This window comes from Cryptotermes secundus, unplaced genomic scaffold (genome assembly GCF_002891405.2).
Source record: "Cryptotermes secundus unplaced genomic scaffold, Csec_1.0 scaffold407, whole genome shotgun sequence".
NCBI lineage: Eukaryota > Metazoa > Arthropoda > Insecta > Blattodea > Kalotermitidae > Cryptotermes > Cryptotermes secundus.
This window is the reverse complement of record NW_019741981.1, coordinates 2,740,615-2,753,793: the sequence shown is the minus strand read 5'-3', so window position 1 is coordinate 2,753,793 and position 13,179 is coordinate 2,740,615. Positions and strand designations below refer to the sequence as shown.

Sequence of the window (13,179 nt, the reverse complement as noted above, 5' to 3'; positions counted from 1 at the left end):
ATCAATTAATTAGGTCAGACCTTCGTAAGTTTTACATGGGTATAAATATAGATTTGACAGTATTCGTCAGAATACACACAGTGTATACACAGTGAGTATAACACACGCAGTCACAGGAGCAAGACACAACAAAAGCACAACACACACACGATAGTGAAGGAGTGCTCCAACAGAGGAGGATGGGCGTGACTGGCGTAGTGAGATGCGACGTAGCGATGAGGAATCCTGAACAATTTTAATATTTTTAACGTTTGACATTTGTCAATGTATATGATAGATATATATTTTAGTTATTTTAATGTGAGGACAAGGCATGCAATGAACTAGTTTGGCGTGGATTGAGTAAGCACCTGAAGATGGCATTTTTATGCCGAAACATGTAGTGAGAGAAGGAGATAGATGAGTGTATGCACTGCAAGACGGTTTAAATAAATCATGGACTAATGAAGAATATTTGAATTCGGTGTGGAAGAGGGCTTGGCGGTCTAACAATATCACTGAACTTTTATCTGAGCAACCTTTAATTCAGTCTGCAATTAGAATGGGGTACACATAATTTTTCTCTGTGCCTTTACCACTGTTTTGACTTTAGCAATGCTGGAAACCCTAGGCTTCCATCATGGATTAGTGACGCCATAAAATAAGTGGATTCATTCTCTTGATCCTCAGTTGTATTCACTCTGGATGTATTTTGCAGAAACTCTCAGTTTAATAAAATTATGGAATTAATTTTAATAATTACGTACTCTTTTAAGATACAGGGTATGATGGTGTAGATTTTAAATTTTATTTCAACATTCAAGGTCTACAGAATTTTAATTACTTTCTCAGAATGGGAACTATAAATATAAAACTTTGACCTTGTTTAAATTATTGTTCTCTTCAATTTTATATACCTCACTGGCCCTCAAATTCATTTAATGGAGATATAAACCAACCTTTGCAAAACTAATGCCACTACAAATACCGAACTGCATAGAATCAGAAATTATTTTCCCTTGTATATTATTAAATATTCATTACACAAACAATTTTTTCAAATAATACTGGTGAACGTTAACAACTTGCAGCCTGCTTCCTGACTGGCTTACTCTTCGACCTTGAAGATGGAGACTACAAGTTCCTCCAAAACATTGGTTAACTTTCACTAGACTACACGGTGTTATATTCCTGAGGGTAGAACCATTCAAGGCTTATATGACTGTCCTTCAACTTAAAATATGTCCTGATCACTTCCTTCAATAATTTTCAATTTATAAACTTGCAGCCATTTCTCATTTTCTGCTCCCTAATTGCAGTGGTTTATGCAGTGTTGTAAAAATAACCAACTAACCAACAGTCTTTTGAGGCCACAGACATTTTAATTTTGTCACATCAGATTTTTCCAAATAAAGTATCATCATATCAAAAAAAATGTTGTCTGATACCCCCGAAGATATGTATTACTTGTTTTAGAGTGATATAGTTTCATAGCAGACCACACAGAAAACACAGGTTCCAACTGTACTTCTGTTGTTGCATGCAGGCCACTGCTTAGCGACTGCACCAATACTGTTGCATATTTATGAAGATGTATCATAGCAATGGCTTTGTCTCGTTTGTTTCACAGACATTGCCTAGCAATGGATCTATATGCCACAATACTAACAACAAAGATTTAAATGGAAATCACCCACATAATGATGCAAGTCCATGATAAAAAGTGTACTCTCTTACATCAGCAGAACACATGAGTTATACAGAGGGGTCCAAAAAAATGTACTCACTCTTTGATAGTCAATATTTTTGGAACAAAATGACATGTAGTTACAATTCTTGTGCAGAGAGAGAGAGAGAGAGTCATTGTATGTGTTCGAAGTGACCACCATCAGCAGCTAAACAGCATCGATGCTGCCAAACTGCTGAGCGAACTATGGCTATCAGTGTGTCCGGTGTGATGGCTGCACACGATGCTTTGATGGTTTCTCGTAGCGTGTTCAATGTAGCTGACTTCTGTCAATAAACTTCATCCTTCAAGGTTACCCATAGGTAGAAGTCGAGAGGTGTTAGGTCTGGAGACCGTGGTGGGTACTCAATAACACCTCTTCAATCTATCCATCGTCCAGGTAGAGTGTCATCCAAGTACGCCCTGACATCTCGATGGTAGTGAGGTGGAGCACCATCTTGTTGTAGGTAAAATCTCTCATCTCCTAACAGCTCTCAAATGGCAGAGAAAATCGATGTCTGAAGCATATCGAGATACACGTGAAGAAAGGATGCGATGACAGACCACACCACGCTTTAACACCTGGTAGATTCATTTCCTTGCCCATGTGAACGTGTGGATTTACAGGAGCCCAATACACACAATTGTGGCAGTTAACAGTACCGTTCGTTTTGAATTGTGCCTTGTCAGACCAGACAACTTTCCTTACAAACTCCTCATCCTCGCAAACCATGCCTTCAAACCACTCTCCGTATTCAAGCTTTCGACCCGGATCGTCCTTGTTCATAGCATGAAGCAGTCTTGGAATGTACACTGTCCACTTTGCAGCCCTCAGAATTTGCCGTACACTTGATTGGCTTACCCCACATTACACTACACTACTGTGCAAGAATTGTAACTACATGTCATTTTATTCCAAAGATATTGACTATCAAAGAGTGAATGCATTTTTTTGGACCCCCTGTATATCCAAGGATCAAAAGGAGTTAAACACAGGCGCTTTTTTCCTTTCCTGTTCCTGAAGTGAAGCAGCTTGTCACATTACTCCTATTTTGCAGAATAGAACAATCAGTGAAGTTTTTATTGATCAACCTCTTCAATGTGGAGTAAAATGTAATTATCCAGAGATTATCTTCACCTCCATCATCATAAAATGGTGCAATGATTGATATACATTAGTTGACACACACATATATATACTTGTATATTACAACACAATTCACACTTCTGAAAGAGACACACAGTCTCCCCACAATATTAAAACTATTATTTTTATTCCTCTGGTCACCATGAAAAATATAGTCTTCTTTGGAATAGAGCATTATTATAAAAGGAAAAATCCAAATCCTCTTGCTCTGAATAAACCCTGCCATTTAGTCTATTAGTATTTACTGGGTTTCACACCATCAACTACTAAACCCCTATAAGTGATGTGGTGTTAATTACTTACTTTGGCTGATTGTTAATATGTAACATTTATCTTTTTTGAATGGCATTTTGAAACAAGCCATAACCACTTCCATAATCCACATTCACATCCTGGTGTTACTGAGCAAAATATATTTGAAATTATTTCTACGCATATTTTAATGTGTGAAATATATTCTGAATGTTTCTTATGTTTGTAATTGAACATTTAAACATCGTTTCCTAACAGCAATTTTGTATTTAGAACTAAATACTGATTTCAGTTATTACAATTAATGGCACCTTACATGAAAACATCCATTGGTCATTTGTTTTTTTTTAAGATACAGTTATTCTGTGTATGAGATTTTAGGTTTACAGAGCACAGAAGATTCATATTGTTATCTTCTGGTTGATGAAACTGTGTAGTTCATTAAGCGGTTATGAACATACTGCTTCCCCCTTCTATCCTGAAGGTTAAGACACTGTTGTAACTAGACATTCTGAGTTCAACAATTGAACAGCTAGAGGGGAGGTCAAGCATATTATTTGATGACTATGGTAAAGTATAATCCTCACTCTACAAACTGTTCCAGCAGACTTCACTGTTGAGACCACAGCCAATAAGATATTGAAATTTAATTTACATTTCTAACAGAGTGGTACTCGGGGGCACGCGGTAGCATAGTTGGTTGAGGCACTATGCTACAAGCCAGAAGGTCACGGGTTCAAGTCCCGGTGAGGTCATTGGATTTTTTTCAATTAACCTAATCCCTCCCACTGCACAATGGCCCTGGGATCAAATCAACTTCTAACAGAAAAGAGTACCAGGAATTAATTAAATAATTATCCTGGGGAGTAAAGCTAGGCTGGTGTGTAAGGCTGACAACCTTACCACCATCTTTGAGCCTATTGTCTAGATAATGTGGGGTCCTCAACGTCTCACAACTCTATGGGCCTTCACGGCCTGTTACAGGGATAGCTTTACTTTTTTACTTTTTGCTTTCACAGAGTGGTACTCAAATATTTAAAATATCCTATCGATGGTCTGTTCATCAGCCTTGGGAAGGATCGTGGACTGGGAAATTGTGTGGCACATGTGTAGTTCCACCTCATGCCAGTACAGTAATACAAAAATTAATTCTCAAAAATAATTGTAAACAGTAAGGTACTCTAGGTTTAACAAGGGGGTTTCATGTCTTCAAGGGCGATGGTAAACCAAAATGAAAACGCAGAGAGGGCTCAGTACCATCCCCTGGATTCCCTTTAAATGCTCCTTGAGGTCATCCCAGGATTTGAGATCATCTCAGAATTTTAGGGAAGGGTTTTAGGGAAGGAGGAAATAATGATAATAATAACAACAATAACAACAGTGGCACATTGAAAATAGTGCCCAAATGGCATGTAATAAATAAACAATAAAAATAATACAAAATTAAGAGAGGCCACAATGAATAGAGAGTAGGTCCTGATATTTCTGTAAGCTTTCCACTGGCTTTGGCGTTGATTTTTACAAACACTGCAGCAGATTGCAGAAGGAGAGTCAGAGAGAGAACAGCCAATACCAATAACACAATTACAAATAATCAATGTGGAGGGAATAGATCCATGAAAAAAGGCTAAAGAATTTAATAAAACCAACCTAGTGGAACGTGCAGAGATGAGTATGGCCAAAAGAAAATTTTGTATAAACAAACCAAATCTGAATTTAGAAAAGAAACACTTCCTGTCTCCAACAACCAATCCCTGTGTAGCTGACCCCAGGGACCTTTCTCCATGTGTAGAGTAACAACCAGCCAAAGATCTGAATCCTGAATGCCAGCCCAGGATGTACACAGTTAAGAGCCAGAGAATAGAACAGAGTGGGGTGAGTAAAAGAGAAATTTGTAGGAAGAACAGGGTGCATGGAAAGGCCACAAGTTGTTCCAGAATAGACAATACAATGAGTTGGGCACAGCTCAACTGGATTGTAGTGTCAGACAAGCAACTTTGACTAACTATAGTACATAAATTGAGAGTAGTGCTAAGGAAAATTGCAGATGGGACAGAAAGTTGGGATATATTAAAATAGTACTGAAGACAGAAGAACAAACATTATAAAATGCTACAGAACTATCTAACTATTCATCATAGTAACATTATATTCAGTAACTGTATAGTGAATAATATTCTTTGTGACAACAATATTTCAGACACTAACAAACATAACGGTGTTTCAATATTTCTACCCATCTCCAAACGCTTTCACATACAATTTGTTGTATGGCATGCAACATTCTCTGAATAGAGTGAACTACACTAGCATCAGAAATAGGTGCATCAATTATCAATTATATACATAACAAAGGAGACAGCAGGTAAATGAAGACAAAAGAAAAGCCTTGAAAGGAGCAACACACATCTGAGAAAAGTCAGTTACAGTAAGTTCATCTGAAACACTGGTAACTGCCTATCAGGATACACAAGCAATTGTCTTCATCCTGGATCCTATGACTTTGTAATGGATTTCTGGCATGTAAATAATCGAAATGAAATGAAATGAAACAGTGTCATAACCCAGAAGACTACAATATGAAGTTGTTTTGATTGTCTGCAGAAAATACTTGATATAAATTAGTAAGTTGACATTAATATATTTTCCTGTTTCTTCTGAGTACCACTTGTTAGTACAGATGACTGCATTTCCACAGCTACAGCCTGTGGTACTGAGTGCTCACTGGAAGCATTGTTGTACACTGGTGGGATGTGTCTACTTGATGCTGCCATTTGTTCTTCCTGTAAAACAATACCTTAGTCCAAATTTTTTCAATCAGAAAATCTCAAGACAGTCAGAAAGGATTAAAATTGATTGAGCTATTCCATGCATTTGTGTACTCTGATAATATTAATTCCTTGGGGAAAGACAAAAATAACATAAAGGAAAATACTGAAACGATTTTACAGGCCAATAACAGATAGTCTGGAGATGAAAAGGAACTATACGTGTGAATATATTACAAAACCCAAGTCTTTAATGAAATCATAATATAATTACAGCTTATAAATAATTAGAAAATATATCAGAATTTAAATACTTACAAACACCAATACAATAAATACATATCAGGCTCATGAAAGAAATGTCTGGGAAAGTAGTCATTTGGAAGATAAATAAAAGGTGGGAGATAATATTAACACACATCTTGAAAAATAAGACTCTATGGATGTGAACCAGATTGAATTAGCTCATGAAAACATTGTCCTTTTGAATCATCACTATCAAATTTTTATTCTCTTGTCAGAGAGTTAGCTATTAAATAAAACAGTCATGGATACTTAGGAATAAAATGAAAACAGATACCTTAAACCTGAGCTGTTCCATATGACTAAACTATATCTTAGTACAAATTATTTTTATTCACCATATTTTGGTACATTAAGCTAGTCAGGGAACATTCCATTTCATTATGTTCTATCGCATTAACTGTAGGAATGGATAAAAATATAACAATTTGTTATTTTTGATATATCAAATGACACTTTCAACTGCTAAGATCAAACAGTAACAAATCATGGAATGATTCATGAATAACGAATTGGAAAGAAATTAGAGGAAGCAGACATGTCCTAGTTAAAGCATATTCTAGAATATGCCTGTAGAGATTAAAGAAAACCGTAAAAATCACTGGTCATGATACCTGGTCTTAAGGCAAGATTTTGAATCTGAGACCTTCCTAATATTTATATTTATATTTAATTTTACATCATTTATAATGGCTTTCACTATATAACATCAATTTGTAAGATGACAGATCAATAATGAACTCTAAAGACATGGAAGGAAGTAGTTGTAATTTGAGTCACTAACCTGCAATTTTTCCAGTAGGACTGGCAACAACCACAAAGAATCTTAAGAAAGTTAATGCCTTGGCCAAGAGACAAGCCGAAAGCCTCTCACATATTAGTCAAGAGTATCATTATTTTTAGTCTGGGGGTGGGGTGAGACCCTGCCTTAGTACTAAGACCACAAATGCACTACTGTACCAGTCATGAATGACAGATTAAAGAAACGGAGCATTTATAGAAATGAGAATAGACAAGGAAACTGAAGTGCCTGCAGAAAACCTGCACCCAAGTTCCACATTGTGTATCACAAATCCCACATGAAATAATACATGATTGAATCCAGGCTGTCAAGGTAAGCAGACGGCAACTAACTGCCTGGGCTATGGCAAGGTTTAGTCAGACGTATTACTGACTGACCCAACTTGCTTAGTATCTCCTAAAGAGATAGCAAAAATGTTAACTACTCAACTGTGATGTTTGGTAACAACAGTTGTCAATACTGTAGACCCAATAATGAAAACTTATTGTTTGTTGTAAATTTCTTGGTATGTGTGAAACAGATAAATTTCTGGAAGTTCATTTTTGTTCTAACCTCATATATAGCCGCATCTACAGCTATCAGCTGCTCTTTTGACAAGTGTTCCACGATGGCTGCTGCATAGCAGTCACCCAGCATGTTGTTGGTGGTTCGAATTCTATCCCTGTGGAAAAGCGAACAAAAGAATTAATTATTTAAACAGTTTTATATTTCCTTTTTCCTCAATACAGAAGGGGAGAGAAAGAGTGAACTGTAACTATTCAAAAACAAAACATACAAGGAAATATTGAAACCAGAGAGGGATATATTAAATAGGGACGTGAAGGAAAATATATCATGAAGAAGACTGTTACTTATATATCTACATATATATTACTTAGATATGATTCTGAATAGCCTGGTACAGAGGTAATGCACTAGACTTCTATTTGTATGGTGCTTGGTTCAAATGTCATCTGGGCCGCTGGCTATTCTGGCTATGGTTTTCGTGGTTTCCTTCAGTCTTTCCAGGCCAGGACAGTACTGTGATTAGGCTATGACTACTTCCTTCCAAATCCTTTACAATTTGTCATTCATAAATCATCCAGTGCTGAATAGTCTCAACACTGAATGCATCATTATACTACCTGTAGGAACACTTAGTTATGATGGCCAAACTAAAATGATTATGATAAAAGGCAGTACCACTACAAGATTTATGTGGAATTACCTCCAAGTTTAATTAAAAATTGATTTCAGTTTTACTATTCAAGTAATTGTAAAAGAACCAGTGCATTTGAAGTGACTATAAAACCATCAACAAATGAACTCAAGTTAATTTTATTCAGTAATGGATTCAAGAAACTTCTACACATACAGAAATATTGATGTCATACTATAGTGGTACTATAAGAAAAAGAAGGGGGCACTCAGTAGCGTAGTTGGTTGAGGGGCTATGCTACAAGCTGGAAGGTCGTGGGTTCAAGTCCCAATGAGATCATTGGATTTTTTTCAATTGACCTAATCCTTCTAGCCTCACTATGGCCCTGGGGTTCACTCAGCCTCTAACAGAAATGAGTACCAGAAATTAATTAAACAATTTTCCTGTGGAGTAAAGCGCGGTCGGTACGTAAGGGTGACAACCTTAACGCCATCTTTGAGCCGATTGTCTAGATAATGTGGGACCCTCAACGTCTCAAAACCCTATGGGCCTTCATGGCCTGGTACAGGGATAGCTTTACTTTACTTTTTTTATAAGAAAAACAATCTGAATACAGGCACATTACAAATATATTAAAAGCTCTCAGATGAGATATATCATTGCATTCAAGTACATTTTACACTCCATGAGATTGTGATTACAACATTAGGTGGCACCACTCCTTCTGAGAGTGTGTCAGAACCTTTTTAAGAGAACAAACACATGAAATAATGAACTGGGATGCAAATTACTTAAACAAGAAAACTGAGTATGTATTCTTAAAAAATGAAAGGGAAAATATTTCTGTAGAAAGCCAATGTGACCACGCATCCCATTTAGTCTGCAACTCATAAGCAAATATTAATTGTTCTGTTGGCATGGAACTTTTTGTTTGTCAATTTAATTTTATCATATATAATTATGATAAAGTATCATGATGGAGAAAGAAATCAATCTCAAGATTTTGTTGGAAGTACAAGTTTTCAGTACCCCTAAATCCAAAAAATTGGTTTCTGGAAAGCTGTCTCTCTCTAGTATATGTGTATATGATCATGCCCTATATCAATGTACTTTGATCTAGAGGATAAAATAAAAATGAATAAATGAATGCATGTATGTATGGAATTGTCCTCACTAGAGCCTGAATTTTCAGAGGGATTCTATTTACATTTGTTATTTTCTAGTTTGTACATCACAGTGAGCATAAGCATTCTTAACTCCAAAAATATATTGACTCTTCAGATTGTATTGTGTAATAGAACTGTATACTTTTGATGCAGCATTGATTTTGGTAAAAGATACTTGTCTGTACTTTATGCTCCCACTAGAGTCCCAAAGATTAATACAAATAGGGCTGATACTCACACAAACCAGTCGATTGCAAATAGGAGAGAGACATCTTCCATTGGTGCATCTATCGTTGATAACACCATAAAGATTAGTACAAGGGCTGCACTTGGGACACTAGCAGATGAAAAACTTGCCACTGTTGATGCTAAACTGTACAGGCAGAAAACATTCATTCCTTACTAAAAACAAACAAGCAAACAAACAGAGAAACAAAAAGGTATGCATCATAATAATGGCAGAATTATTTACTGATGGTGATTTTGGAGGAATGGAAATGAAAGAGGCTATTCTAAATAACCATCAACATTTCGATTGGTAATCTTTTGAAGTAAGCTTATGAGTCAGTATTGTTAGGTCAGGTTTTGCAGAACATTGCAAAACACACACATAAACTAAAAATTTAGAAGCATAATTAAAATTCCTCCTTAAATTTGTTTCAAAATTAGTGGAGCAATAACAAAATCCTCTTATCCACATCTATATCCCTTTAAATATGTAATACAAAATCCCAGAGTAAACTCACAGTTATCCAGTATCCAAGCAACTGGAACATTCATCCAACCGCAAGTTTTCAAAGAAAATGTAACATTTTCATATAATTACTCAAAAATAATTTTCTTATGCACATTTGTTTACCCACCACACAATAGTTCTCACAACCATCACTAGCAGCTTTACTCATTGTCCTCATGCAGGTGCCACTAGAGTAGAGACTAGCTGAATTTGTGATCATGTATATGAAATCTGTCACCCACCGATCTGCTGTATCACTTAGGAAGACCCAGCACAAGACCTAAAGCAAAAGCTTGAAGTTTAGACTTTGTGTTGTGTTTCTCTAAGAGTTTCTCTTGCAACTTGCATATTCAGATAAACGCCACACCCGATTCCCCATACACAAAGTTAATGCAGATTTTTTCTGAAAGCACACAATTAAGCAGAATTCTGGCTATAGACAACATCATACTTTTACAGAACTTGGTATTATTTACTGAAAAAATTAAGTCCATGATTTATTTAATCCGTCTTGCAGTGCATACACTCATTTATCTCCTTCTCTCCCTCGCACTACATGTTTCGGCATAATAATGCCATCTTCAGGTGCTTACTTATCCACGTCAAACCAGTTCATTGCATGCCATGTTCACACATTAAAATAACTAAAATATGTATCTATCATATACATTGTCAAACGTTAAAAATATTAAAATTGTTCAGGATACCACATCGCTACGTCACCCCTCACTACGTCAGTCACGCCCATTCTCCTTTGTTGGAGCACTCCTTCATTATCTTGTGTGTTGTGCTTTTGTTGTGTCGTGCTTCTGCGACTGCGTGTGTTACACTGTTGGGCTTCCTGGATATGTGTGTGTAGTGCAAGGGAGAGAAGGAGATAAATGAGTGTATGCACTGCAAGACGGATTAAATAAATCATGGACTTAAATCAGTGCAACAGGACGCTAAAATATAACATTAGAAAAAATTAAGACCGTGAACAAAATGTATTTACTTGTATATACACTGGCTGTGTCTGTAATGGGCCTTGTAGCTGTTTACCCGACACATATACTGAATACATATAATGAAGAATTGAATTGAATTGAATTGAAATGAATTGATTTGAATTGAGAATTTAGCAAATTGAAGGCAGATGATGACAATGTTGTTTGCTCTGCTTCACATTCCATAGGTGAATCTTTTTAATCTTAACCAGAATACACTTTTGTTTTTGCTCTCGGCTGTGCATTAAACCAGATGCTAAATAATGTATCATGACCAAAAGAGCATTAAAGTACTCTTGTAAATGATGAAAATGACATATTTCATATTTCTCCAAGAACATGTTTGTGTTATTTCAAGACAATCAGTGCAGTATTTGATATTTAAGATGACAGTACCACACAACATTCAACTTACCAGACTGTAATGATTTCTCCCAGACTCAGCTGCAGTTCATTCATCTGTGCTATAAAGAAAGAGGCAACAGCAACAAACATGGCTGTGCCATTCATGTTGATGGTACAGCCAATTGGTAGGATGAAGCGTGATATGCGTGGATCTATGTGCACTTTCTCATCCATACAGCGGAACGTGATTGGAAGGGCTGCAGCTCTGTCATCAAAATACATAACACATTCTTAAAAATCAGACAGGTCCATTTATTAGTTCTATGGTTGACTATAAAGTATGATGTGAAACCATTAAATTCATTCTGTCTCATTTCAACTTTAATTTAAACTACGGAGTGACATTGATTTATTGTACGTGTCCTAGTCTGGGCAGTAACTTTGACTGAAATGATCATTGTTCACTAATAGTGGTTCTTTTACTGAGCTTATTCATTCTGATGAACTCCATTAAAATTTAGATCACCATGCTAAATCAGATCTTCAGTTTCATTAATATTAACTATTCACTCATCCACCAGTTATTTTTATAAATTAATCAGCAACTTTAAATTTGCTTAAAATGAGAAATGTAAGATATTTTATTCAAAGTATAGTGTAGATTTGCTCTTCCTTTGTCATTGATTTCAATTTTAGCCTACTTTTCTTCTAGAAATAAGTAAGCTTATGAGAGTATCATAGTGTGTATGTATGTGTGTCTGTGCTCGCCTCCCACAAATTCAGTACTCGAACCAGTCGGCCGATTTAGGTGAAATGTAGTATGAGTGCTATTCCATTAAGATAATACCTCAATGTTTTATTTTAATTACCAACAATAGATAATAATATCATGGCAATCACATGAGGCAGCTGTTTGAAAACTTATTAGATATCAATGGCAGTTTATCTCACAGCTGTTGGCAATTTCGTGTTACTTGTGACGAGATTTTGGAGAACATTATGCTCTATAATTTCATGAGCAGAACTTATCTTTCCCTGATACAGTATTTTGGCTGGAGCCACCATGTTAGGGGAGACTTTGAGAAAACCTGCATCTCCACCCTCACAGTCCTATTGTCAGTTCTTGTATCCAGGTTTACTTCATGACAGCCAGAACTGCCAAAATACACTGCCAACAGGAGACCAGCAAAAAGCATTTTTTTTTTAATATCACAAGATAATTTCAAATAATTTGTTGATGTGTGGGTTGGAAGTGGCAGGGGACAACGACGTGATGGTGGTTGGGGTTGAGGTCGGCACTTGAGGTACTCACGTTGATGCTGTAGCAAATGCCGTGAGAGTTGCCTGAACCAATCCAAAGTAATACTTGTATGGATTGCGGCGCACAACGATGTAATATATGAATTGCATTATCGCCAGCTGGTATATGAAGACGCCCAGGGCCACTGTGAAAATAAACCAGCCCAGCTGCTGTACCACTAAACTTAGGTCTGCCACTGATAGAATCTTCCCACAGATAACACTGCTGATTCCAACTGGTGTCAACCTGCAAACAGTTGGTTACTAGCCTAGTCAGAGTTCAGAAAACCCGGTACATAAAATATGAGTACATACTCGTACACAACTCCGTGGTGTAGTGTTTTCTCTACAAAGTTACCCTTGTTCTTCATGATGTAGTAATACGTGTTTAATTAAAACTATCGCTCAACTTTTAAAGATCTAAAATGTAATAAAGTCTCAGTCAAGGTGTAAATATCTTGGAAAAAACTGGACTGTTAATAATCATCATTCTAGCAGTAACACACTCTTTTGAGGTAGTTGACTGCCATTT

General features: G+C 36.4%; 1 protein-coding gene across 1 annotated transcript in view; it reads right to left on the bottom strand.

Moving 5' to 3' along the window:
* Positions 1-4,074: 4,074 nt before the first annotated feature.
* The window catches only part of LOC111872960 (excitatory amino acid transporter), a 28,041-nt gene continuing 18,936 nt past the window's right edge, over positions 4,075-13,179 (bottom strand). Inside the window, exons 7-11 of the mRNA XM_023867289.2 lie at positions 12,661-12,894; positions 11,419-11,613; positions 9,520-9,654; positions 7,530-7,638; positions 4,075-5,887 (exon numbers count right to left, since the gene is read on the bottom strand). Coding sequence (XP_023723057.1) covers positions 5,726-5,887; positions 7,530-7,638; positions 9,520-9,654; positions 11,419-11,613; positions 12,661-12,894 — 835 coding nt within the window. The 3' untranslated portion in view covers positions 4,075-5,725. The remainder of the gene's footprint in view (positions 5,888-7,529; positions 7,639-9,519; positions 9,655-11,418; positions 11,614-12,660; positions 12,895-13,179) is intronic.